Source organism: Dromaius novaehollandiae, chromosome 8 (assembly GCF_036370855.1).
Source record: "Dromaius novaehollandiae isolate bDroNov1 chromosome 8, bDroNov1.hap1, whole genome shotgun sequence".
NCBI lineage: Eukaryota > Metazoa > Chordata > Aves > Casuariiformes > Dromaiidae > Dromaius > Dromaius novaehollandiae.
Genome location: NC_088105.1, coordinates 29,270,041 through 29,295,368, shown reverse-complemented (window position 1 = coordinate 29,295,368; position 25,328 = coordinate 29,270,041). Strand labels below are relative to the sequence as shown.

At 55.1% G+C, this 25,328-nt stretch overlaps 1 protein-coding gene across 3 annotated transcripts; it reads right to left on the bottom strand.

The window, feature by feature from the left end:
• Window positions 1-1,329: 1,329 nt before the first annotated feature.
• Window positions 1,330-21,650, bottom strand: TIE1 (tyrosine kinase with immunoglobulin like and EGF like domains 1). 3 transcript variants are annotated; one of them, XM_026096770.2, is made up of 23 exons: window positions 19,726-21,648; window positions 18,778-19,065; window positions 13,741-13,851; window positions 13,454-13,609; window positions 13,039-13,170; window positions 12,534-12,674; window positions 11,812-11,940; window positions 11,219-11,364; window positions 10,798-10,942; window positions 10,326-10,484; window positions 9,677-9,814; window positions 9,184-9,474; window positions 7,184-7,474; window positions 6,125-6,438; window positions 5,813-6,023; window positions 4,858-4,968; window positions 4,542-4,732; window positions 3,942-4,055; window positions 3,591-3,661; window positions 3,227-3,267; window positions 2,880-2,976; window positions 2,462-2,561; window positions 1,330-2,109 (listed from the first exon to the last, which is right to left on the bottom strand). In XM_026096770.2, the coding sequence occupies exons 1-23, from the start codon at window positions 19,769-19,771 to the stop codon at window positions 2,038-2,040; spliced, it is 3,495 nt and encodes a 1,164-aa protein (XP_025952555.1). In that variant the 5' UTR covers window positions 19,772-21,648; the 3' UTR covers window positions 1,330-2,037. The 3 variants fall into 3 exon arrangements, with proteins under 3 accessions (XP_025952555.1, XP_025952556.1, XP_025952557.1); XM_026096771.2 differs by having other exon boundaries at window positions 6,245-6,438; XM_026096772.2 differs by lacking the exon at window positions 13,039-13,170 and having other exon boundaries at window positions 19,726-21,650.
• Between the last annotated feature and the right edge of the window lie 3,678 nt (window positions 21,651-25,328).

Genomic DNA, 25,328 nt, shown 5'->3' with positions numbered 1-25,328 from the left:
CCCCGCTCAGGCTTGCTGCCTTCTCCTGACCCTGCAGCAGCAAGTGACAGCACCACCAGCCCCAGGGCACAGAGGGGAGAGGAGGAACAGCCAACACCAATTTGTCATGATCAGATTTTTGTCAAACCAATCCCACTTCCTTCTCCATCCGGCTAATGGGCTCTGCAGTCAGAGAAGCAAGAAGCATAATCTTCATTTCAGTGGAGGCTGGTGGCACTGCCTCACACGCCATTCCCCACAGTGGCCTTGGCTCAACAGGGCAAGAGGAGGTGCAAGGCCAGCAGCACGTGTCATCGGGCTGCACAGCCGCATGGGACCTCAGGAGCCAGTCTGAGTTACCATTTCACTAAGGACCTCAATGATGGGGGAAGAGAAGATGCTTGTTAATGGATGCGGTTGACACCAAATAGTACTGGAGGCCAGCATGGGAAATCACAATGGTATCAACACATTTGAAACATGATCTGGGGAAAAAAAAAAAGATTATTTCCCAGACAGACAAATGCCAGGTATGGTACTTAGGCACCTACCTTGGGATGGGATAACAGGCTCTGGAGGAACGGCCCTCACTTTCCACAGACTGTAGAGGATGACTAGCTTGACTGCACACCTATGGCTCAGGAAGCTAAAGTTAAAGACCAAGCCCAGCTGCAGTCAGTATAACAAACTGCACAAGCGCAGGATGAGGACTGCCTGCCCAGGCAGGAGCTCCCAAGGGAGGCATCTAGCATCATAGCAGATCCCAGGCTAAACTTGAGAGAAATGTGTTGTTGCCAAAAAGACTCACGTTAGAGTATGGTGTTCAAACAGGACAGTCACCTAGGAAGATGCACGAAATGACTCTACAGCTTGACTCAGCACTGGGTGGGCATCAGCTGGCCCCCCAGGTGAGGAAAGTCCAGGGGAGACCCACAGCAACGCTCAGGGACACAACCTACGCTGCAGGGAAAGGCTGGAGGAACTGGGGTTGTTCCCCATAAAGAGGGGCCAGCTGAGGGGAAGCTGCAGTAACAGTTTTCAAACATGTGAGAGGCTGCTGCACAAAGGAAGGAAATAATTTGTTTTCCATATCCTTGGGGGACAGGACAAGTCATGGTCTTAAATCGCAGGTGGGGAGATTCCAGTTTGATGTTAAGAAAAACCTTTCCCACTGTGTAATGAAACCTGGGGCTTGTCTGGGGGCGCTGGGGAATGCGTGCTATCGGAGGACCCAGACAGTCGACAGGATCCCAATGAATCACCACCGCAGCAGACTGGCAGGGCCCCAGGTCCCTTCCCACAGGGCCTTCAGTCATGCAGATCCAGTAACCCACCTCCCCTTCTCCAGACTTTGGGTGTCTGTTGTACTACGTTTATTGAACGGAAAGCAGAACTGGCAATCTCCAAAGGGTTGGGTCCAGCGGAGCTGGAGGCCATGCACGGCTAGCACCATCCTTTCTCGCACTCCAGGGCTGCCTCATCTCATGCTGGCAGCAATGTTTACAGCCTCACCAGGATGGTGCTCAGGATCTGGCACTGAGTCAGACCCTGAGCACACTGAGACCCTGTAGGGCAGTGAGCTGCCAGGTCTCTGCTTCCATCTCTCACCCCAAAGGATGGGCATTTATGTCCTTATGCATAGGCCAGCTCCCACACACTGACAGAGGTCTGGGCTGCAGCATCTGCCAGCTCCTAGGAGTGCCCTCCTCCTGCCATAACTGTCGCAAACGCCATGCAGGGAGTGCAGCCAGGGTCTTGTCCTTTGGGGACATTCCAGCACATCCCCCAGCTGTGTGGAAACACTGTCAGAGGCCAGTGGCATGCCAGCATGGCCCACGCACCTTGGGAGGCAGCCAGGGAGGGGACGGTGCAGTCCTGCTGCGTGGAAGGGCACTCTCAGGAAGGGTCACTGGCGTTCGGGGCTCTGACCCAGGGGGGACAGCCAGCCCCTTGTTTCCGCAGCATTATCCCAGCAGGCTGGGGCCAGTGTTGTCCCTCTGCAGCGGGGCCATGAGCCGGCATAGCTGGGCAGCCAGCTGCATGGTGCTGGGCGCAGCCTCACGCCTCCTCTGCGGTGGCATCGATCCCTGCGTAGGTGAAGTTCTCAAACAGCGCCATGTTCACGTAGGCCTGCGCGGGGAACCCAAGTCAGGAGCAGGTTGTGACAGAGTCCCTGTCCCTGACCCCCATCCCGCACCTAGTGGCACACTTGCAGGTGCAGCACCCCGGGGTGCAGGGCTGGGAGCCTGCGGAGCTGCCAGGAGGAGTCGCTGCACTTGGTGGGCTTCAGACGGGGATTGGTGTTGGATGCCCCCAAGCAGTCCAGGGAGTTCCCCAGCCTTTGGTCCCTGTGCAAGAGGGGCATCTCTCTAGCACTTCTCAGGGAGCCAGCAGTGCCCAGAGCCCTCCATGCGCAGACCCCATGCCCAGCCCAGGGCGACGCAGGCACCATGCACCGAGCCATGCCTTCACGGACACTCACCTTCCTGGCCTCCAGCATGCGGATGAGCTGCATGGAGATCTGGGCAAAGGGTGGGCGCTCGTAGGGGCGGTCACGCCAGCACTGCCGCATCAGCTCGTACCTGGGTGCAGAGACCCATGCCAGGTCAGCATGGGGGGCAGAGCGGGGCAGCAAAGCTGTTTATGTGAGATGGGGAGAAGCAGGTGCAGAAGCAAAGCATGGAGATGGGTGGCTGGGACATGTGACCCCAGCTCTTTTCCTGGTAATGGTGCACAGGCAGACCAGCCAGTGAGAGCCCACTTGGGTGGTGGGGAGCACAGGGTGGCATGGACACTTCTATCGAGCCAAACCACAGCCTAGAGGGACTGGCCCAGTTGAGCACAACAGCCCTGCTCTCAGGACAGCGCATCCACTGAGCTGGGGCTCTCTGCCCACTTACACCTCATCATCACAGTTGCGTGGCTTCTCCATGCGGTAACCCTGAGGGAGCTTCTCATAGAGCTCGGCACACGTCATCCCACAGTATGGTGTCCCCCCTGTGGGCGAGAGACATAGATGTGGCTGTGACTGGGACAGTTTCCTCATCCCCCAATGCAGAGCCCTGGGCAGGCCTCACATGGTACCACCTGCCCATCCCTGGGGCAATGCCCGGGTAGCATGGCGTGCCCCAGGCCCCCAGCCACCATTCCTCAGGGCTCCCAGGGAGCCCCTCCTAGGCTGCAGAAGAAGGGCTCTGCCAGACCTGCAGGGACCCGAAAGGGCATAGGGGAGTAAGAAGAACCTTACCCAAGCTGACAATCTCCCAGAGCAGGACACCAAATGACCATCTGAAATAGAAGACCAGGCTGTGATGCGGAACTGCTAGCTGTGTCCCACTCCTGGGCATGGGCATGAAGCCAGAGGGGTTTGTGCTGGGACTGGGACAGGGCTAGGGCTGAGCTGCAGCCAGGAGGGCAGCCAGGGGAGTGTGGGCAGCCAGACCTTGGGCAGAGCCAGCAGGGCTGCATTGGCATTGCCTTCTGCCCTTGCCAACACCTAATGCAAGAGCAATGCTGCACCAACTGCCCTGGTGGCACAGAGTGCCTCAGGGAGGGATGGAGGTGGCCATTTCTGTGCCCCCAGCCCATGTGTTGGTGCCTGCAGGACTTACACATCACTCTTGGTGGTATACACACTGTAGTTCAGGGACTCAATGGCCATCCAGCGAACTGGCAAGCGACCCTGTGGAAACAGAGAGTGATCATCAGGGCGGGGGCATGCCCTGCAGATAGAGGGCAGGCTGAGCAGTGCAGGGATCTCTGCCAAAGACCAAGCAGCAGCAAAGGCTCTGCTCAGCCTTGAGGGGGGGGCAAGAGCAAAGGTCAAGCTGAGCCAGGATCCATCCCCTGACCCCCAGCTCCAGGCTGCTAGTCCCAGCATGGTAGGTGTTCCTGCTGCTGGGGAGGGCTCCTGCCCACCAGACCTGTGCAGGCCCCATGGAGACTCTTAGCTCCTGCCTCACCATTGTCTTCTTCACGTAGACCTCCTCCCCTCTGGAGAGCCCGAAGTCGGCAATCTTGGAGGCCAGATTTTCTCCCACCAAGATATTTCTGGCTGCCAGGTCCCTGTGAATGAACTGAAAGAGGCCATAAGTGAGCTACACCAGCTCGCCAAAGTCATGGTACTCTGAAGATGTGGAGGGACAAAGTTGTCTGGGATGTTTCTGCTCTCCCTGGACCTGCCAGGCATCTGCTCCTGCTCCCAGCAAATCCTCATCAGCTTCCTGAAACTCCAGGGAGCCTTGTCCTCTCCTTTGACAGTGTAGGAAGCAAGCAGTGGAGAGCTAAGCTGAGAGCTGAGACTTGAAACCGAGACAGGAGGGACCAATGATCAAGAGCCAAATTCTCCATCCTGCCAATCCCAGGTGTCTTGTGCTCCACATAGGAGTCACCAGGCCCATGGTGAAAGGATGCTCTGGGCTCTGGCAGGGTTTGCCAGAGAAGTGAGCAGAATCTGTAGCCTTGCATGTCTAAGTCCTAACACATGTTCAAAAGGAGCCCAGGGCTTGGTCCCCAGGCTGTGAGCAATGCAGACCCCTGCCTGGGAGGAGGTGGGGGCATACCTGCTTCTCACTCAGGTACTGCATTCCCTTGGCCACATCTGAAGCAAACTGGAGGAGCTGCTGGGAGGTGAGGGTGGATGCAGTCCCATGCTCCTTGGCAAAGGCTGGGTCAGTCTCCAGGACTCGGCTTTTGCGGAGGAAGTCAAGGAGGTTTCCATAGGGAGCATACTCAATAGCAATGTACAGGTAGCCTGCAGCAGGGAGGAGGAGGCAGAGGTTATCGGATGCTATCAAAGAAAGAGGAAAGCTCAGCTAGGCAGGGGACAATGTGAGGCCAGAGACACCAGCTCAGCCAAGAGAGGGGGGCAGCCCTCACCCTTGTTCTCACAGGCACCCAGTAAGTTGATGATGTTGGGGTGATGGCCCAGTTTACATAGCACCTCCAGCTCCCCAGCAAAGTCGCGATGGTCATTCTCCGAAGCAAATTCTGGAAGCAAAGCGGGAACAGACTCTTCAGTCCTACATTAAGGGCCTTCCTGCTGATCTCCTGTGGCCCATCTCTTCCCTTCTCTTCAGCCAGGAGTGGTGCTCGGGATGCAGTCTCATAGGCGCTGAGCGTGCAGAAAGATGGAAGCTCCCTGATCTCTACCCCATCCTGCCATGTGCTTCTTAACCTGCCCTGTACCATCCCACCTCTGAGCTGACTGAATTGTGCTAAACTGGCCAAAAATCCACCCCACAAAGAAGTGAGTATTTTTGGCTGGCTTGGTGAGTTGACTTCCCTTCCTGTGTGCTGGAAGGCCAGCAGGACAGTGCCTAGGAAGGTCTGGCCTGGCAGCAGGAGCCCTGGCAGCTACCCCTCACAGTGCAACATACTGTCAGGTCAGACGGTCACCCCAGCTAACCCCCAGGTTCAGCATGGTGATAGAAAGTGAAAGGCTGGCACTGTTGCAGCACTTCCTCGGAGACTCAATGGGGACCGCAAGCTTACAGACTTCTCAGACTGCACCATGTGGGTAGCATTCAGGAATGCTAGAGGCTAAGAATATGGACTTATGGACTTAAGACTTAGGAATATGGGGGCTCTGCCAAGCTGTGAGCAGTGCTTCTGGGCAGAGACAGGGAAGGTCTGGAGGGGTTGACACAGATACCCCCCATTTGAGCTACTCCCATTCAGACCCAGGACCAGAGGTTGGAAGCCTGGCTTGGTGCTGACAGGACTTTTGCCACTTCTCAGTGTCATCTTCGGATAAGTCCTGGGGTGAGGAAGGGCAACCAAGACCTCAGATGTCATTCTTAAGACCAAGCCCTGGCCATGACCGGACACTCGCCTTTCAGCATCTTGATGGCTGCGTTCATTTTCAGGCCATCCTTTTTGATCATAGCCCTGATGACTTGACCAAAGTTCCCCTCCCCAATCATATCTTCAAACTTGATGTCTTCCCACTCCAATATGGGGTAGCTGAGGGGCTCAGGCTGTGGCTTGGGCCGGCGTGTCAAGGTCAGGGTCCCTGAGTTGAACTGCAAGATGGTCTCTTCCCCCTGGAAAACAGGAGTGGGTGAGGTTAGAGGCACCAGGCACCCATCTGCCCTTGCGGCAGGCCCGGCAGGGCAGGAGTCATGGGCAAGGACAGGCTCCGCACCCTCTCCACGTGGAAGTGAGGCCTGGCTGCATCCGGACTGGAGGCTACAGAGCGTGACCTGGATCGGGCTGGGACGTGGGGAGCTGGGGGCACAGTCCTGGTGGGGCAGGCGGCACTCACCGAGCCAGACTGGTACGTAAAGGTGCGGCGCCGGTGGAAAAAATTCTTCTTGATGAGGAAAAGTGCAAGGAGAGCAAAGAGGATGGTGAGGCAGGTGACAGACACAGAGCCGATGATGGCCAAGAGCAGCTGTTGGTCTACTCCCGACTGCTCGGTGCTCTGGCTGCCCAGGCTGGGCGGCACGCTCAGCGCTCCTGCCAAAAGAAAGGATCAAGGATCTTGGTCCATGGCTGAGCCCCCATGGCTGAATCAGCCTGACAGCTAAAGCTGTAGAGATAGGCCAAGCAGCTGCTGCCAAGCTGGGCTTCAGAGACCCCGTAGCCCTGCCTCAGCATCCCAGGGTGCTGCTCCCAGGCACCCACATAAACACCAACCACAGATGCACCCAGAGGGCAGGGTGGCATGGAGGTGAAGGTGTTACTGCCCAGGATCCCACTGCCAAACCCATCAGTTTCTGGACTTCTGCCCAAGCTCTGCTTCCTCCATGCTCTCTTCCAGCTGTCAGCTCCTCCCTGGTACCAGCTCTGCACTGCTCCTTTAGCCCTTTGCACACTGTGTCACCCTATAGCCAAGGCATAGCTACTCTGTGGGTGCTGTGCTGTCACCATGTCCCCCTCGCCCTGCTCAGGGCCTGGTGGAAGAGGATTTCTGAAGAGGCCCGCAAGTGTTTTAGGCTTGGGTTGTTGCTTCAGAGCAGCTCTCTGAGATTACCATGAGTGCTCTGGTCTCCCTTTGCCAGCCCAGGCACTGAGCCCAAGCTCCAGAAGGGCCTCGTTAGCCACCCTGCCTGTAGAGAGGCAGGCAGCAGGCACGGCCGTGTCCGGGGGACCCAGATGGTGCTGGGATCGCACAGGCAGGAGCACCAGCCAAACAACTGGGTTGGTGCAGGGAGGCCCAGACACTGTCCAGGTGTGTGCCCTGCTGGGACGCCTCACTCACCGTCCCCCAGGGTCTTAGCTTTCACAGGCTGGCTCCACTCTCCTGGCACGTGGGAGTTGGCCCGGACACGGAACTGGTAGTTTGTGCTGGCATTGAGGCCCCCGACGGTCTTGGTCGTCTCTGCGCCGCTGTCTGTGTCAATCCACTGGGGTTCACTGGTGCCCCCCACCTGCTGCAGCTCCACTATGTACTTGGTGATGCCCCCATTGGGGTACTCAGGGACCTGCCAGGAGAGCCTGACTGCAGTGTCAGACAGGGACTCTGCGGAGAGTGACCGTGGGGAGGAGGGGCCTGGGACAAGGAGAGGAGAGAGTGTCAGCCCCTGGCTGGGGGGTTGGGGGGCTCTGGGCTCCCAGCACTTGGCAGACTGGGCAGTGGCAGGAAAGCCAGACCCCTCCAGTCACTGCAGACAACAATGGCAACCAAAGACACGTCAGGTTTGAAGGTACCTCCAGAGACCCCTAGTCCATGGTTGCATGGAGGCAGCAAGAGGCAGACAGGCCACCGCTGCTGGGAGCTGCTCTCAGGAACCTCTGTAGGAGATGAGTTTATGGCAACCCGGGCACCCGAGGCAACACTCACCTCTCTCAGAGCAAGCAGAACCACCAGCTCCTTCCTGAAGCAGCTCTGCTGTAAACCGAGAGGACTTCTTGTCCATCCCTTGGCTGCCATGCACAGCAAAGATCACTGTCCTCTTTCTAACAACCCTGCATAGGCTGGAAGATTGCTTTCAAGCTGCCTTTCAGTCTTACCTTTCCTGGGTCTACTCTTTAGGAAACATGAGGGCACCCATGAGGGTCAGATTACCTCCCCAGTGTCTTGCCTCCAGCAGTGGCCAGAAATGGGTGGGTTTGTGACAGTGTAACAGTGGGGCAGGACCAAACGCTTTCCCAGCCTCGGGGACTCTCAGGCTAGATGTCTTTGCATTTAATAGCTCTCACGAGATTTTTCTCTCTTCAGCCCTTCTTCACACAGTGTTTTCTAAGCATCTTATAGTTCACGCTGCCTCCTCTGAACCTTCTCCAGTCTGTCCATACGCTTCTTAAACCACCTCCTCCCCACCCTGAGTTACACAAAGCTCTTACAGACACAGAGTGCACAAAAAATTACATCTTCCAAGCTTTATACGCAACAGTCCTCCTAACGCATACCAGAACAAGATGTGTTTTACTGAAGTCACAAGCCTTATGTACTGCTTCTCCCTTATCTACCAGGCCAGTTACCCTGTCAAAAAGGGAAGTCAGACTGATTGGACATGATTTGTTCTTCCCCAGTCCACAATGACTGTGTTCCACCTCCTCACTATCTCCCAGCTCCATGCAGGTTGACTGTTTGTTTGTTCCACTGGAAAGAGTGACTACAGATTTCTCTCAGTACAAGCCCTAGCGACCATCCAGTGAAATTATCAGGCATCAGGATTAAAACAAATGAAAGGAAATCATTTTTTACACAATGTGTAATTATACCAAGGAACTTGTTGCTACAGGATGTTGTAAAGCCCAGAAGTATAGATAGTTCAAACAGGGCTTGGACAAGGACACGACAGACAGATCTATTTGTGAGCAACACTCGTGACAGCCTAAAGATAATGCAGAGCTTAGGATGTTTCCCAGCTCCTTGGTGTTGCAGGCTACAAGGCATAGTGAGGAAATTAAGACTCTTTTTGCCACGTACCTTTATCTGTCCCCAAGCAACAGTTCATGCACTTTCAGAGATGGGATACAGGAGTAGCTGGACCTGTGGCCTGGCTCAGGGTGGTTGCTGTTATGTTTATAATTGATTTATCATTATAATTCTCTGGATTCTTCCCTTCCTCATTTCTAAAGACTGGTTCTGTACTTGATCTCCCCCCAGTTTCCAGGATCTTCCCCTTTCTCTGTGGGTTATGAGTAGGAGACTGCTCTGCTGAAGCCCTCTGTGCTTTGGCATAAGTGTTACTGTGCCCCGAGCCCCACCATCCTGGCCTGAGCTGGGGGATGTGCATGTCCCACGGTGCCTACCTTTGCTGTTTATCATGACCTTGTAGAGGTCAGAGGGGGGGCCCAGGCTTGTGCAGTGGTACACCAGCACCTCCAGGCTGTACTCTGTATTGAACTCCAGATCCTCAATGCGGGCAGACAGCACGGATATGGATGTGATGTTTTTCTCACACACCAGTCTCCTTGCAGAGTCAAAAAGACGGACGATGAACCCATGCGCTGGCTCGTGGTTATTTGGCAATTTCCAGCTGACATGAAGTGTGTTTTTCTCCTCTATGGACCAGCCTTCAATCACAGGCTTGACTGTGGGCTCTGTGAATAAAAAGGCAGCAAAAACTCATCGCCTGCAAGCCCTTAGCCCTTTGCAGGCCGTGAAGGCTTTCAGCCCTGCACCATGGTGCTTTCCCTGGCTACGCGCAGCCCATGCTCCCACCAGCTGCACAGGGGAGGACTCACCAGGAAGTTCAGACGAGGGTTAGGGCTAGGGTTAGGTTTAGGGAAACGGGGGACTTACCTATGCACTCAGTCACCATGACGGCTTCAGGCCCCTTGCTGCCCTCCCCACCATCCCCCGGCCGAGTCAGCTGCACCTTGACGACATAGGCGGTCACCGGCCGGAGGTTCATGAGGGTGATGTTCTCACTGTTGTCAACTGTTGGCCAAGAGGACATGTCAAAGCAACACCTCCAGCCCACACTCTGCCCCGCCATGGGTGTCCTCCTCAGCATCACCCCAGACAGACCCAGGGGCTCCTTGTGAGCAGGATGGAGACCTCTGTCCATGCCAGCAGGCTGGGATAACTGGGACCCCACACTGACTCTGCTGGGACCCCACACAAGTATCTGATGCTGCTGCAGGGCTTCTGGAGCCCAGGTGAGCATGGTCCAGCAGGGATCTCTGTGCAGGCAGCCCAGTGACAAGCCCAGGTGGCCTCCAAGCAGCATCAGTGCCTGCTGGCTCTACCTGCTATTTCAGGATAACCAGCTTCTGGGAGCAGTCTGCAGGGGCACCTTGGGCTTTCTCTGCTCTGCCTTGCCTAAAACAGGTGATACCGAAGAGATCCAGACTCAGCTGGTGCAGCAGTTCAGGGCCCTGTGAGCTGGGACAGCCATTCCCTCCACCCAGGTCCTCTCTGTGCCCTCTTAGCCCCGGTGGACACATACCCACAATGGATGACCACACTGAGGTGTCGTCCTTGGGCTTGTAGAGCAGCTTGATGGAGACGACGGGTCCATCACCAGAGAAGCAATCCACAGGCGACACCACAAGCTGCCGGCTCTGCTTGGCCAGCAGCCGGGGGGGGGTCAGGGGTGTGGGTGGCACTGGGGGCAAAGGAGGGAACAGAGCCAGTGGGACTGGGAGTAAAGAGGAGCAGAGTGTGGGAATATCCACCACATCTTGGCTCCCTCTAGCTTTGTCAGGGAAGGGCAACCCCTCAAAGTCTTTTATCAGCACCCACACCTGTCTGCTGGCACCATGACACATGAAGCTGCCACTGCCCACCAGTGTCCAGCACAAAGGGCAGGCAGCTGGGGCCTTTCCCCTGGCCGCGTGCAAATTAGCATGCCCACACCATGCCATCAGCCTCCCCAGTGGCCCCAGGTCATCCCACTCTGGCTGCTGGCCTTCCCTCACCTCTGATGTTGACTTTGACTTTCCGGCTGTCCTGCCCCCCAGTTGTGGAGACTCTGCACTCCCAGAGCCCTGCATCGGCCTTGGTCAAGCTCAGCACCTGGAACTCGCACGTGATCTGCCCGGGCTCAATGATGGCTTTGATCAGCTGCAGGCACAGAGGGTGCTGTTAGCCCACACCAGGCCAGGCTAGAGCCCATGCCCTGCTCCCCATGCCAGTGCTTGCAGATTTTAACTCACTGGGCCTGAGAGCAGCCAAGATTAGAGGGAAGATGGGTGCCTTTGGGGGAGCCTGCAATGTGGGATGGGGCCAATTGCCCATGGTTTGTGGTGGAGTAAAGAGGCCAGCGTGCTGGGCAAGTGTGGGGGCAACAGGGCAGGGTGGGGGCAGCGGAGAGAAAGGCGCCCAGCGAGCAGGTGGTACCTTGAGCACAGTGCCGTCAGCCTTGCGCATCTCCACGCTGTCACTCGCGGGCAGTGGGTTCCCGGTGGCCACACAGCTGATCACGGGCTCTGAGCCCAGGTTGAATTCCAGCTCTGAGGCCAGTCTGATGATCTGGGGGAACCGATCTGGCATAGAGAAAGCAGTGTTAGGGCAGACCCTGCTCCTTCCCAGGCATGTGAGAGGCTCAGATCTTTCCCAGGGAGCCAGTCCCCAATCTCAGACACACGGCCATAGACGCAGGTGCCCTGGTGCAGGCTGGGTGCTGAGGTCTAACTGCAGCAGTGCAGGGCCCAGATTGCCAGCCCATGTTTCAGGCTGAGCAATGCAAGAGCACAGCTAATTTGGAAGGGGCAGACCAGATATTCCCCTTACAGCACCATTGTTTCCGTGGCGCTGGGGACTATTTCTGCAGGCAGGCCTAGGATGACGTTGGTTACTGATTTGGCTGTCGAGGTTAGTAGCCAGCTGCCCATAGGGTTAACAGTGAGGAAGGAGCTGGAGCTCCTTCCTGAGAGCAAGAGACAGGCACCCGCCTCAGCCCCTATGCCAGGCTAGGCCAGCAGCAGCCTCACCTGACTTCTCGCAGTACTGTCCGTGCCAGCCTGACGGGCACAAGCAGCCACTGAAGCGGTTACAGCTGCCTCCGTTTCGGCAGGAGCACCCCAGGGCGCAGTCTGGGCCGTAGTATCCTGGAGGACAGGCTGAGGGAAGAGAAGAGCTCGCAGTTACCCCCCAGACTCAGTGCAGGGTCACAGCCGGGGGCTGGCGTAGAGCAGGACCTGTTGTCCAGCCTGCTGGAAGGCTGAGACCGCGGGCAGTTGGTACGTGCACCAGGACTGCTGAGCCAGGAGAGCCTAGTGGATGGCAGGCAGTAGGGAGAGCAGCAACAGAGCGGGTGACATGGTCTCTCCTGTAACCAGAGAGACCCCTTGTCCCCAAAGCCATCAGTCAGGTGCTATAGGCAGCACCCAGGGCAAAAAAGAGGGGCGAGTATGGGATGGAGGTCTCCGTCCTGCACCATGGGGACCACTGTCTAGCTCAGTTGCAGTGCAGAGTGAGGGACAGGGTGGAGAGACCTGGCAAGTGGTGATGAAACCAGCTTGATGTGGCAGTGGGCAAGACTATGAGCGATTTGCATGGGTGCTGCTGTTGCTGGAGAACAGAGCCAGGTCCTGGGGGAAGCCCTGGCCTTATGCAGACAGAAAGGATGAGCTGACCCTGTGCTGGACCAACCGGCTGAAGGGCTGCCTTCGTTGGGCAGGGGTGGGCAGGTGGATAGCCAGCATCCCAGTACCTTGGTTGCAGCGGGAGCCACTCCACCCGGAGGCGCAGGAGCAGCCGTAGGGGTCTGGGAGGCAGAAGCTGAGCCCCTTGCAGCCCTGGGCTCTTTGGCACGTCTCCTGGCAGTTACGGCCAAACTGGCCTTCCCGACAGGCTGAAAAACAAGAATGTCATCTACCCTCACCAGCCATTTGCTGGGCTTCCTTCCCAAATACACTCATCGTCCTCCTGGGCACTGCTTGTGCAGGGACATGCCGCTGGCTCAGTGTCCCGGGGCTCCACAAAATTGTCCCAAGAACGCGAGGGGCCCCCACACAAACTCACTGCTCCCCCGTAGCCTTGTCGTGCAGAGAAGAGGGATGGCCCCAGCCCTGCTCCAGAAACAGGGGCACCAGGGCCAGGGAGGCATGTGGAGTTTCTGGCCATGGTCTCTGAGTGCAGGGGCTCAGGAAAGGTCCCCGCCAGTGCCCTGGGCACTGCTCCTGCTGCTGGGCCCCTGCAGAAGCCAGACACCCTACCTCTCTCACAGCGAGTGCCCATGAACCCAGGAGGGCAGATGCATTCGCCAACGTGGTCATGGCAGACGCCTCCGTTCAGACAGTCAGGACAGTCCTTCTCGCAGGAGGGCCCCCATTTCTTTGCGGCGCACGCTGCAGAGAGAGCAGGGATGCCAAACCCATTGGCTCCCAGTTTGCTGCCCCCAACCCCTCAGCCTCTCTGTCACTCCGGTCAGGTCCATGGGCACCTTCATCGCCCGTACCTGCACCTGCTTCCACTGCCAAGACCCAGCAGCACGCCAAGACCTGCAGCCCCAGTGTCTCCTATTCTCCTCCCGGATGCGGTGGCCTGCTGCGCCCCATCACAGCCCTGGCCCCGGGGCAGCGGGGGAGCCCAGGGGCACAGCTGTCCCTCACCACCCCCGGCCCCTCTCACCTCTGACGATCAGTCTGTAGAAGGCGCTCCACAGCGGGCTGTCCCCCATAAATGTGGCGCTGTAGACACCGTTCTCGCTCACGCTCACATTGGGGAGCGTCAGCGTGAAGAGGTTGCCCCGCACCTCGCCCCGGTCTGTGGTCTGGTAGTAGGTGCCTGCAAAGGGGCAGAGGGACCGTGGTGGCCACCGAGGTGCAGGAGCGAGCCCTAGGGCTGGCCCCATGGCTGGCGTGGGCCACGTTGCTGCAGCCCCCCACCTCCCCGGGGGGGGTCCCCAGGTCACTTGCCATTTCTTTTCCACATAACATCCATCTCCTTCTTCTTGAGGACTCTGGCGGAGAAGGTGGCTGGCTCAGCGATGTTCACGGACTGCGTGGCCTTCACAGGGAATAGGTGGGCTGCGAGAAGGGAGAACATGCTGAGCGGTGGGGTGGTCGCACCCCCACCCGAGCGCAGTGCTGGCCCCCTCTGCACCAGCTCACCGGACACCCAGCCCAGCGCCACGTGGCACCCGCCGCACAGGCATCTGCAGCCTCGCTCAGGCTGGGGCACCCAATGCTTTCGCACAGCACCGCAGCTCATCACCTTAATGAGTCCCGTGACATCGGGGTGCCTGGTTAACGCAGCAGCTGCCCAACTAAACACGTGTCAACTGCCGTCCGCGGCAGCTATTTATCATGCCAAGAAATGTCAGAAAAGGTTCCAAGAGCTACAGATTTTGGAATGGCAAATAAACAGTTTTGCCTGCAAAACTTGGATTTGCCCCCTCTTCACTGAGGGTGGAAGCAGAGGGCAGGCGACACTTCTCAGCAGATCGTGACCCTCGGGTCGGGGTTACAGAGCAAGCAGTACAGGCAGGCAAGGAGCCGTGAACTGAGGACCTGTGCACCACCTTGTCTTCCAGCAGCTGCCCCTGCCTTTACCAGAGTATTCGGCTACCGCGCTGCCATAGCTAGTGTTTCCCAGGCATTCAGGTACGCAGCAGCAAGGAGCTCTCATAGCTATACAGTGAGTCAGCCAGAGCCCTGCTTTGAGCATAAAGCAGGCTATAAATATGTTAAGGACAGAGGAACCAGGCCCTGGGTGTGCCAGGACAGACACAAAAAAGGGCACATTTGGGTTCTGGCAGTCGCAGCCTCCCAAAGCGCCAGATCGCACACGTCGAAACCGGCTGCGCTGAGTCAGACCAGAGGCACATCCAGCTCTGCGTGGTGTCTCCAGCACCAGCCAGCAGCGAGGAGGAAACGGGGCACACAGCGGAGGCCTGGGGAAGAGCCTAGCAGGTCGAGCATGTCCCAGTAATTCCCCAGAAGAGCCTCCAGGCTTCAGCAATTTTCTCTCAGGAACTTCCTGAGTCAGGTATTAACTTTCTATTTGATATGCCCCAGCTGAGGTTTTTCCTCCACGCATTTTGCAGTTCCTTTTGAAATGCATACAAATTTAGCCTGTCCTACCCGTGGCTTGGCATTCCAGAGGCTAAATACCGGCTGCATGAGGAGCCACCTCCTCTCCTCCCTTTTGCACCTGCCAATTACTACTTTCTTGTATTGGCAGTGGGAGAGAATAAGTGATTGCTTGGCACCCACTCCCGGACACTCAGGATCTCATTGACCTCTATCATATCCCTCTACAGCCATCTCTTTTCCAGCCTGAGGAGTCTCTCTGCCTAACTGATCCTCACGCTGATGCTGTCCCACACCTTTAGTCGTCAACATTGCTCTCCTCTGAACCTTCCTTAGGTCTAACACAGCCTTTTGGAGAGTCAGGGTTTTCTGCTGAGTGTTCAGCTCATACCTACAGAAATTGCTGTTGCAGCCCTGGGGTCTGACCGCCGAGAGTGAGAGCCCAGCATTTTCCAGGGGAAGTGAGGGGTTCCCATGTGCATCATTTTGCATTTACCTCCACCAAGTTTCCTCTGACTATTTATCACCTGCCATTCAGTTTCTGCAGGTCTTTGCAGAATTCACCCCTCCTTGTTCTCTCCCTGATTAGCTTAGTAACACCAGCAAACATGGTCACTTTTTCAGTCATTTATGAATACATCCAGTAGCACAGATCCCTGCAGAGACACTGTGCGACTCTAGTGGTGTCTCCTCTGCATGGCAAAAACTGCAGATTAACTCCTATTCCTGTTTCCTTTCTTTTAGTCAGTTACTGATCGATGTAAAGACCTCCCCTGTCACCGCATGGTGGCTTAGCTTCTTTCAAAGAGCCTTTGGAAGGGAATTTTCTTAATGCTTTCTGGGAACATGAGCAGATAGCGTCAACCAGATCTCCCACATTATCCTCGCTACTGACTCCTCCGAAGAAATTCAGCTACAGGGCATTACCTGCCTTTATAAAACATCCGAGGTTTCTTTCCCAGGTTGTCATGTGCCTACTAATTCTGCTCTTTATTACAGTTGCTACTGATTGTCTGGTTGAGATTTATGTTTACAGGCCTGTAATTCCCTACCTAGAAACCCTTTTAAAAAAGCTGGCAGCACGCTAGCAACCTTGCAGTCAGTCCTCTGGCACCAAGGTAATTTTAAGAAAGAGGTCACACACCACAGTCAGCAATTTAGCAATAAGATACTTCTCATGGCAACACAGTCCTGCCAACAAGGTATTGTTCATTTTGGCTATTTATTCCATGTCCTCTTCTACCAGCACTTTCTGACAAGCCTTCTGACAAGTTCCCCTATAAATTAAGGTTTCATTGTGGGAATTTCCCCAAACTTCTCTATGGTGTACATAGATGCAAAAAAAATTAATTATTTCATTTTTCTGTAGTGGGCTGTCTGAGAGACTTTCTGCCCCTGAGATTTTGAAAAATAACGTGTTGTTAATTTTAAACCTTTCCTAAATTGCCCCTTACATTCTTTTTTGGTCTCTTTTACTGTGATTTTGCATCGAACCTTCCAAAGTTTAGGATCCTTCCTATATTCTTTTTTCTTTTTTTTTCTTTTTCATTTGTGCACAACCTTTTGGAAGATACCCGCTTGCTTCTAGCAATTTTCCCTACCAGCTGCTTAGCGATCCACGCACACTTTTGTGCTTTCTTAGCCTTTTTATGAGAGGTGACATGCACTTGAATCTCTAAGATGGTTTCCTTACATGGCCCTCACTCTCCCTGCAAAGATCTAACATTTTTAGTTACCTTTTCCTTTGAACAGTCTTCCTCATTTTTAGTTACTTCTCCTTCTCTAAATTAAATGGACCAATGGCAGCTTTTTTGGCTCTTGTTACTCCTGCAGCGGTTTTGAACCCAGGCACGTAAGAGGGGGTGTCAGTGGGCAGCTTGTGGGAAGCGGTATTGTGAGCCAGGTCCCTGTGGTGAGCCAGGGGCCAGCGCAGAGCAGCTCCATCTCTGCAGTCCCAAAGGTCTCGTCTCCCTCCATGGCTTTCACCAGGGATGTACAGGGGCCTGAAGCTCCCCACCGTGCTCCTGGCCCCCTGGACCTTCACGGCCAGCAGATAACCCTACCACAGCCCTCTGCCTGCTTTGTCCTGCCAAGCGACAGGGAAATCCCGCAGAAAGGCATCCTCTGTCGCTCACTGATACGGTTAGTTTCTAAACCTGATTTGACTTCAGCCCTTCTTTAACATACAATACTATTCTTTGAACTTCACAGCGGACTCAGTCTTTCCTATACGCTTTTATGTCTGGTATTAGCATATCCCCCTGACTCTGTTTGTCCTCTGCTGGCGCCTCTTTGGCGCTCTGTTTGTCCAGACTAGTTGTCTCCGTTTCCGATATGACTGCTGCCATTTTCAGGTCAAACTTCTGGCCAAGGGCACAGTCCCAGTCACTGCTCTTTGGAGGATGCTTGGACCCCAGAGGCCTGTTCCTTATCGCAATCTGTGTTCCACAGCTTGGAGATATTAGAGCTGCTCAAAAAATTATAGTAAAACTGTGTTTTAACACAGGCAAGGGAATATGTGGTCCCCTCACTTCATTCTCAGCAAAAGGTGCTCTGTTTTAGCTGAGACTTTCTAAAAAGGACCCAGAAAGCATCTTAAGGCAATTACCTAATATAGAAAATTTCAGTCCTGATAGTCACAATTTTGCAGTCTCAAGCACCTGAAAAGGGGAGGTTACAGGGAGTAGTGTTGGACAGTGTTAAACCTGGACGTTACCCTTGCTGTGGCCTAGCCCAGGGCTGCCCTTTAGGCTTACAAGGCATGAAATAGGAGATGAAGTATGAAGGCAAGAGCCCAGTGCTCACCATTGCCCTTAACTGTCTGCAAGCCCTTGGCAATGCCTCTTGCCATTGCAGGAGGCCGTGAAGTCCCGCTGCTGTGAGGAGCTTGGCAGCCCTGAACTTGCCAAAGCCCATGTTCAGATCTGGAGGGCACAGCCTTACTCCCAAGGAGACTGAAAGGAGGTGTATCGCTGCACAGGAAGCTGCTTTGTGCACCCTCATGCTCCTCAGGAGCCCCAGTACAGCTTGTTCCTTATACCTGCTTCAAAGAGCCAGTTAAGATCCGAAACATGCAGGTGAGAGTCCCCTCAGTGCCTTTTCTTCACTCTGACCCTGCAGGCTCCTTGGCACCTGCTACTGCAACATTCCCATTCACAGGCATGGTGCTGGGCAGAGTCAGCCCCTTTGCAGTCCTCCCGGCACGAGGCTGGACGTGCTGCTCTGTGATGGGCTAATCTCCTCGTTAATGATTTCCAAACCTCACTACTAGAGACACTCTCCTCCAGATCCATCTGGCTTCCTGTTACTTGGACCTTGGCCTGATCTTGGGCACAATTCCCATCTCAGCCAGCTGCCTACAATGTGACTGTTGCCCTTCCCCACAAACCTCCTTGAGGCAGATGCCCCACAACTCTGCTGCAAGATATGAAACGCCCTTGGAGTTCAGCCATGCTCCTCAGCTGAAAAACAGTCATCCCATATCTTTGGGAGGGTGCAAATGCTACTTTATTGGACTAGGTGTCATCTCCTGTATGTCACAAGTTAATCTGCAGCACCATACAAACATCTAACTGAGATAAATGCATGCTGCTCCTGACTGGTGCTTGAGTGAGACAAGCCCCACTGGTTGTCAATCACCTCTCCCATGTCATGCTCAAGTGCTAGAGGTGCTGTGGCAAGGTGGTGATTACCCACTGAGCAAAGGGCTTTTGGCCTTCTAGTGCCAGCAGACCCTAAATCTGGCTTCAAAGAGTGAGTCATCACTGTCCTCCCACAACACCTTCCTCTGTTGCACTAGGACTGCAAAGCTCAGAGTGTGGGGGAGGAAGCCTGCAACTGCTCACACGTGGTCTCCAGCTCTCATGTGAAGGAGCTCCCAGGGGGACATGCCAGCGCCCTAGCAGCCCCCAGCCCACTCACCATTGTGGCTGTTGTGCACATAGACCACCTGAGCCTGCTCTGTTGGTGTGCGCCCCAGGCAGTAGAGGATCCCCACCAGGTCGGGCATGGAGAAGCCCCTGGCCTGGACGTGATTGCTGCGGTTGCGGTAGTTCTGGAAGCCTGTCTTGGGGTGTGTCATCACGATCTTGTTGTCCCTCTCGATCTGCAGGTAATTCACATCGCGCTCACCCATGACACAGGAGAGGAAGAAGTCAGAGTGGGACAGACTCTGCACGTTGGCAATTAGGGTGATGTCCAGGATGGCCCCTAGGATGGGGAGCACAAGGGCGTGTCACGAGCCGTGGCCTCATCCTTGCATGCCAGATAAGAGCACCAGCCATCCCAGCCCTGCATCAGGGTCAGTCATCGTGACAAACCCCATAACCCAGATGTAAACCTCTCCTCCTCAGGTCTTCTTGCCCCCTGCACAGCTCAGGAGCTGTGCTGGGGCACGGGGTGCCCCCCTCCCTGTCACCAGGTCGATACAGAGCCCATTTGGACAGCAGGGTGGGTATTTCTAGTCTCTTTTTGGGGAGCCCCACCCTAATGCCCCAGGGGCACCTGCATGAGCACAGCATGCAGCCCAAGCAGGATGAGAGGTCCTCGGGCTCCTCTTCCCACTGGCCTTTCCTCTTGCGAGCTGGGCACATTGTGCCAGGGGAGAGGCAGGTGGGACAGGGCAACTCAGCCCTGAGGTTTGGTTCCCTTACCCTCAGGCCCTGAGAAGATATCCAAATTCCCTTTCACAAAGGGATGCTTCCTTCCTCCAAGCCTATCTCTACACACAAGCAGCTCTGAAGAGAGCAAACCCTGCTCCACCCCAAACCCCAGCACTGCTGAGTGCCCTCTATTGTGTAGTCCCACAAAGCCTCCCTGGGGACGGAGCTGGTTCCCCTGGGGCAGAAGGGAAGAGGGAGAAGAATTTACCTGACAGCCATGGGAGGAGAAGTAGAAGATAAACCCGGAGTCCCATGTCCTTGAAATGTGTCCTGAATTTGGCACGGGTCAGAAAATCCCAGACATGTCCCAGCAGCAAGAGAAGGAGCCAGAAGGCTGCTGCTCCCTATCCGCTCCCCACGAGGGGTGGTTCAGGACCCTTGCTCTCTGTCCGCAGCTCCCATCTCGCCTTCTCACTGCTGCCCAAGGTCTGGAGAAGCCACAAGGCCGTCCTGGTGTTCATATTGCGAGCACAGCAAGGAAGAGGCTCTCCATTCCCTGCCTGAGGACAGCGCTGTGCCCAGTGCCCTGCTCAGCTTCTGCCAGGATCTCAGCCAGCCCTGGGGATCGGCGCAGGCAGCCCAGGTGATGATGGGAACAGAACAGCACAAGCAGGTCTTTGCGGCAAAGAAGCCGCCGAGGCCTGTTCCCCAGCTGCAGATCTGTCGGGCAGCAGGGACCCCGTTCCCGGAGGAATCACAGCTGCGTATTCAAGGCACCCAGAGCCATGCTGACTCCTCCAGTCTGGCAGGGAGGCATCTCAGCCCCCTTCCTCACCCGCAAGGAGAAGATCTCACGCCGGAGCCCGTTTGCACAGCAGTATTCTCGGCCCTTCAGCACGCTCCCAACGCCTGTGGGGATGTCTGGCGCGAGAGAGGCGCCGGGGAGCTGGGGGGACTAACGGCTCTGGGAAGAGCTCTCTTGAGCAGGGCTCAGCAAGGGAAAGGAAGGAGGCCAAGGGGCCGCGGCTGGCGGCGGTGGAGCAAAATCCTGTTTCCCATGCAGCGTTTCCTGCTCTCCACCCATTGTTCTGACATGGCCCTGACTCCCGGAGACGGGAGTGCCTCGCCGCGTGGCGCGAGCTGCCCTGCAAAGCCTATTCCCTGGAGAGTGGCAGGCAGAGACACTCAGTGCTTACCTGTTTCATAACACTGCCCATCCAGGAAGCCCCTGAAGCCTTGGCCTCCCGCTGCTATGAGCCAGGCTGCCAAGACACGAATCCACCTGGATGATACAGGAAGGGGCCCAGAGCCCACACAAACCAGCACTGGCAGCGTGGCACTTCAGCACTGATTTAGAATGGAGCCTGAGGAACTGGAAAAAGGTCCAGAGATGAACTACAAGTGCCTGAAGATCAGGAAAAGACTCTTCACAGCAGCAAGGTTTCAGAGGCCATCTGTCAATAGCTCATAAAGCATGTTGACTGACATGGCAATTCAGAGCTGGTACAAAGGCAGACTTAACCATGAAGGCTCAGGGGATTCAGTCTACAGCTCTATTCAGAGACTTTCTGCGTGGCTGTAGACTAATGTCCTGGACTGCAGTTTTCAGTGCTCGAACTTGACTGGAGTCAGTGAAAGTTTTCTGTCCACAAGCCCTGAAGAAAGAAAGCTTCACTAGGGCTGGGCCTGTAACAAGAGGGTGACACTGTCCCCCAGCCCCTGCAGTACAGGGAAGAGGCCAGTGGTGCTGAGGACACCCTGACAAGGGCAGTCCTGAGTGTGCTGGAGCTTCCCTGAGAGGCTTAAAAATTGCTCTAGGTCCTAACTCATTCCTGACTGCTGCCTTCCTAGGCAAAGGGACACCCTCTCTGTCACGTTCCCATCACTAGTAGAAATATTACCAAGTGGTACAAAAAGCTCCTAAAACTGCTCCTGTCCATGTCCTTCCCTTGCCACCTTCTCCCATATTTCCAAGTGACTGCGCTGAGCTCCCACCATATCAGATTTTGCCAGCACAATGTATATGGCAGATATATAGACCTTCATCAACCCCAGCGAGGTCCCACCATGCCATGCAGCTTGGGAGCACTGCTGATAGGAAGAGGAGGAGAGGGGCCAGCTCGCAGGCCCCTCGTGGTGTGCCTCACCCTTGCAGCTCTGTCAGGATCTACAGGGAATGAAGAAGGATCCCGCTGACACCTATTCAATAGCTGTTTTGGAGAAATCTGGGTGATGGGCTGTCTTCAGCATTCTCTCCCCCTGAGCCTCCTTTCAAGGGACCTCCTGGAGACACCTGAGCAATCTAAGCATCCAGACTGACCAGCAGGGAAAGGCGCATTGCACGTGGGACACATAGCTCCATCTATGTCCCCAAGAACATGCAGGACCTTGGCCTCCTGGAGAGGGGTGTGGGGAAGGGGTTGGGGCGGCAATGCACACCAGAAGCAAGCAATTACCCAGCCCTGGACTTTTCCTGGGCTGGGTCTACACCTATGGGAGATTGCTCATGGACACAATCCCCATTACACCAGTGGCTTCCCCCCAGTGGATCAATCAGCCATATCAGGCCCAAAAGTGGTGTCTGGAATAACTCAGGGAGGAGATCCCAAAGCTGCTCTATCTGCAGAGGCTGTCTGTGCGGCAGCTGTCTGGTTTGAAAGCGGCCAAACAAGAGATAGAGCATTCGTAGCATGAGACAAAGCCTGAACAGGAGGGCGGAGTTGCCTGTGGAGAACAAAAACCTCTGCATCGCAGTAAACATGTCTGGGAGGAAGCTGAAAGCAGCAGAAAGCCCAGATTTCCTTGACTTCTTTCCAGCCTGCCTCTCTCTTTCCCATTTCACAAACGGCCTGTCCTTGGGCTATATTCAGGAACCTCTGAGGCCCACAGGCAGCATCCCTGTGCACGTGGTATGCTCTGCCGCAACGTGGTCCCTGGCTTGTTGCACGCCATGCACAGCCCGCCACACACAAGCACGCACACAGCTGCCGCTCGACAAGGCTTGCAGGCCTGCTATGCTGCCGTGGGGGCACGTGTGCCTTCCCAGATTGTATTGGGCTCTCCGGTGAGACAAAGGTGACATCAAAGAGGGCTTTGTGTGCCTGGGGTTAACCTGACATATTAAGGCATTCCTGGGGAAATCACCATAATCTTCACCTACTAAACTTCACACTGTTTCTCAAACAGTGCCCTGAAGTGTTCCCATGTGAAAACCAGACCTGCTGGGGAACGAGTCTGTGTCCAGAGCCCATGCAGTATCCGGTCAAAAATCTAAAGAACACATGGACAGGAAAGGGAAATCCATTCATTGTTTCCGACTATTTACGGTGCACTCTGGGGACGTACAGTGCCCCTGAAGAGTGTGGAGTGATTAGAGCAGACAGGGTTTCTGCCACACCATTGCCGACTCTTCGCCCTGGCGCAGGCTGCTCCCACACACTCCCATGAACACAAACACTGCAGCCAGCCCAAGATGGAAGAGATGAAGAGACTCCAAAAACGATGGACACTGGATTGTAGTTGTCCACATTTGTCTGGAAAACTAGTCATGTTGCTTTCCTCATTGAATTACTCGGGTGGGCATGTGTAGGCAAGGGGCTCCATCTTTGGGGACCCACAGAGTATTTGAGGCTCAACTATGATTTAAATAATCAATGTGTTTCCAGAAGTAAGGATGTCACTGAGATGGACAGGCACAGGCGGAGCAACTGAGACCTGTTCCTTTTATAATCTGTATTCTCCTGTCCCTCCGCATTCCTGTGAACTGCCATGTCCTTGTTTGCCTATGAAATCCAAAACTCGTTTGCAAGTTCTTTGGGTCAGGGACTCGTCCATACATTCAGTACAGCTGCAGGAAGGTGGGTAGATACATGAATACATAAATAAATGGCTTCTTTCCCCCATCCCATTGTTCACTGACTGTAGAGGTCAGTCATGCTTGGTACTATAATTACCATTGTGCTATCTTGTACTTACACATATTGCAGCTAGATAAATAATGAGAGAGCAAGCTCACATTCTGCAATCACTTAACAATGCAGCAGTACTAATAAAACAATAATTTATGATGTGTTTTGTAAAGTCTTGTCCAACATGAAAAATCCTTTTGATGAAGGGATTATCCACATAGTACAAACAAGCTCCATGGAAAGGCTTTGCAAACCTGGGCCTTGCAGTATGCTCATACAAAGAGCAAAGCATGGCTGTCATTTACTGCAAGAAATGGAACCAGGGCATTGCTTTGATCTTTTGGGGAATTGGATCCATATAGCCATCAGGCGATGGCTAAATTAGGTGATGTCCAGGAAATCTAAGGGATACATCAAGGGATCAAACATAGCCTGATTTGTCCTGTTGCTTTTTTTCTAGAAACACCTAGATAAGAGGTTTCTATTTGTGCAAATCCGTTAGGTCAGAAGTGGGGTAGGAAACTTCTCTTGGGGTCCATGGGGAGACTCAGTCAGGCTCCCACAGCTCTAATTTAACCTGATATTCCTCTGGAAAAGAAACCAGTGATCCTGGGTTAGCTATGCTCAGCTGAAGCAGCCCACCACACTTGCTCACTTCTCCACTAATATGGAAAGTGCCATTTACCCGACCCATAGCACAAATCTCACACCTAAATGCTTTTTCTGTGGCATTAACAGACCAAAACTTTTTTTGCTGGATCATCATGAATTAAAAGCATTAGTGACAAAAATACTCCTTTTCGGTGTCATTTACACATTCTGATCCAAGGTATCACACGCCAGAAACCATAGTGCCCTGATACATTTCCTGATAGGAAATGCAAACACCCTGCTACCTCACCTACAGGATGCCTCAGCGACACTTTCTAGTCTTACTTTTCTGGCCATTTGTTTAGTTTTATGTTCATGGTGCCAGTCCTGTACAACAGGAACCAGGTCCACAGACATATACAGAAACATGCCCTCGGGGAGGCTGCTGAGGCTTAACAGCCATCTCTCCCGTTGCTGTAGGCTTGTGCGGGTCCCTGGGACACAGGCCGGGGAGGGCCCTGCAACACGGTGCTGAAGGCTGCAGCCGCCAGGCTAGGAGCAGCCCTGGAGCGGGGATGCGTTCAGAAGAGCTGGCCACTTGCTGGTGCGTCGTGGGCCGGTGTCCTCTCCGTGGGCCCGGCATCCCCAGCCCACCCAGCTGCCTTGGCAGAGCATTTCGGGAACAGGGTGGAGAAGGGCAGTAGTGGCAGGAGCGGGCAGGGCGTGTGTTTGTGTTTGCACTCGTTGCACGTTTGCAGGAGCAAGGACGAGCTGGGAAACACTTTTCCCGAGGAAAGGGTGGGGACCTGCAGCGGCGGAGGAGCCCCTGGGCAGACGGGGGAAGTGGGGCCTCCCTGGCCCAGCTGCCGCCGGGCTGGAAACGGCAGAAATGAAGATTTGTTGTTAGCAGGCGGCTTCCTGCCGCTGCTAGGGAGGAGGCGCACTCCGGCAGCCCGGGAGCAGGATGCTGCCAGCACCCTCCAGTGCCCGGGCAGCCCCTGCAGCATCCAGGGCTGCTGCATGTGCATCCAGCACTGTTGCCTCTGCCATGGGATTTGTGGTGCAAAGAGGCTCTCACTAGCGCCCTGCTGGTGCGAGACCGGCCCTGGCATCGCTCAGCACTGGCCCCAGCTTCCCTCCCAGCAGCACATGGCCACCTGGAGCCAGACATGTGGGACCCGGCTGGCTCTGGCCTCCTTCAGCTCTGGCCCTCTCCTCTGCCTCCCACGAGCCCAGGCATGGAGCACATCCAGCCAAGTCATGTGCCAGCAATGCCAGCTCCTGGAGCCAAGATGTTTCCTTGAAATAATTTCTCTGAATTTCACTGACTCCGTGGGACAGTTGCCTGGTTTGTGGTGGCTCTGGGCTGGGG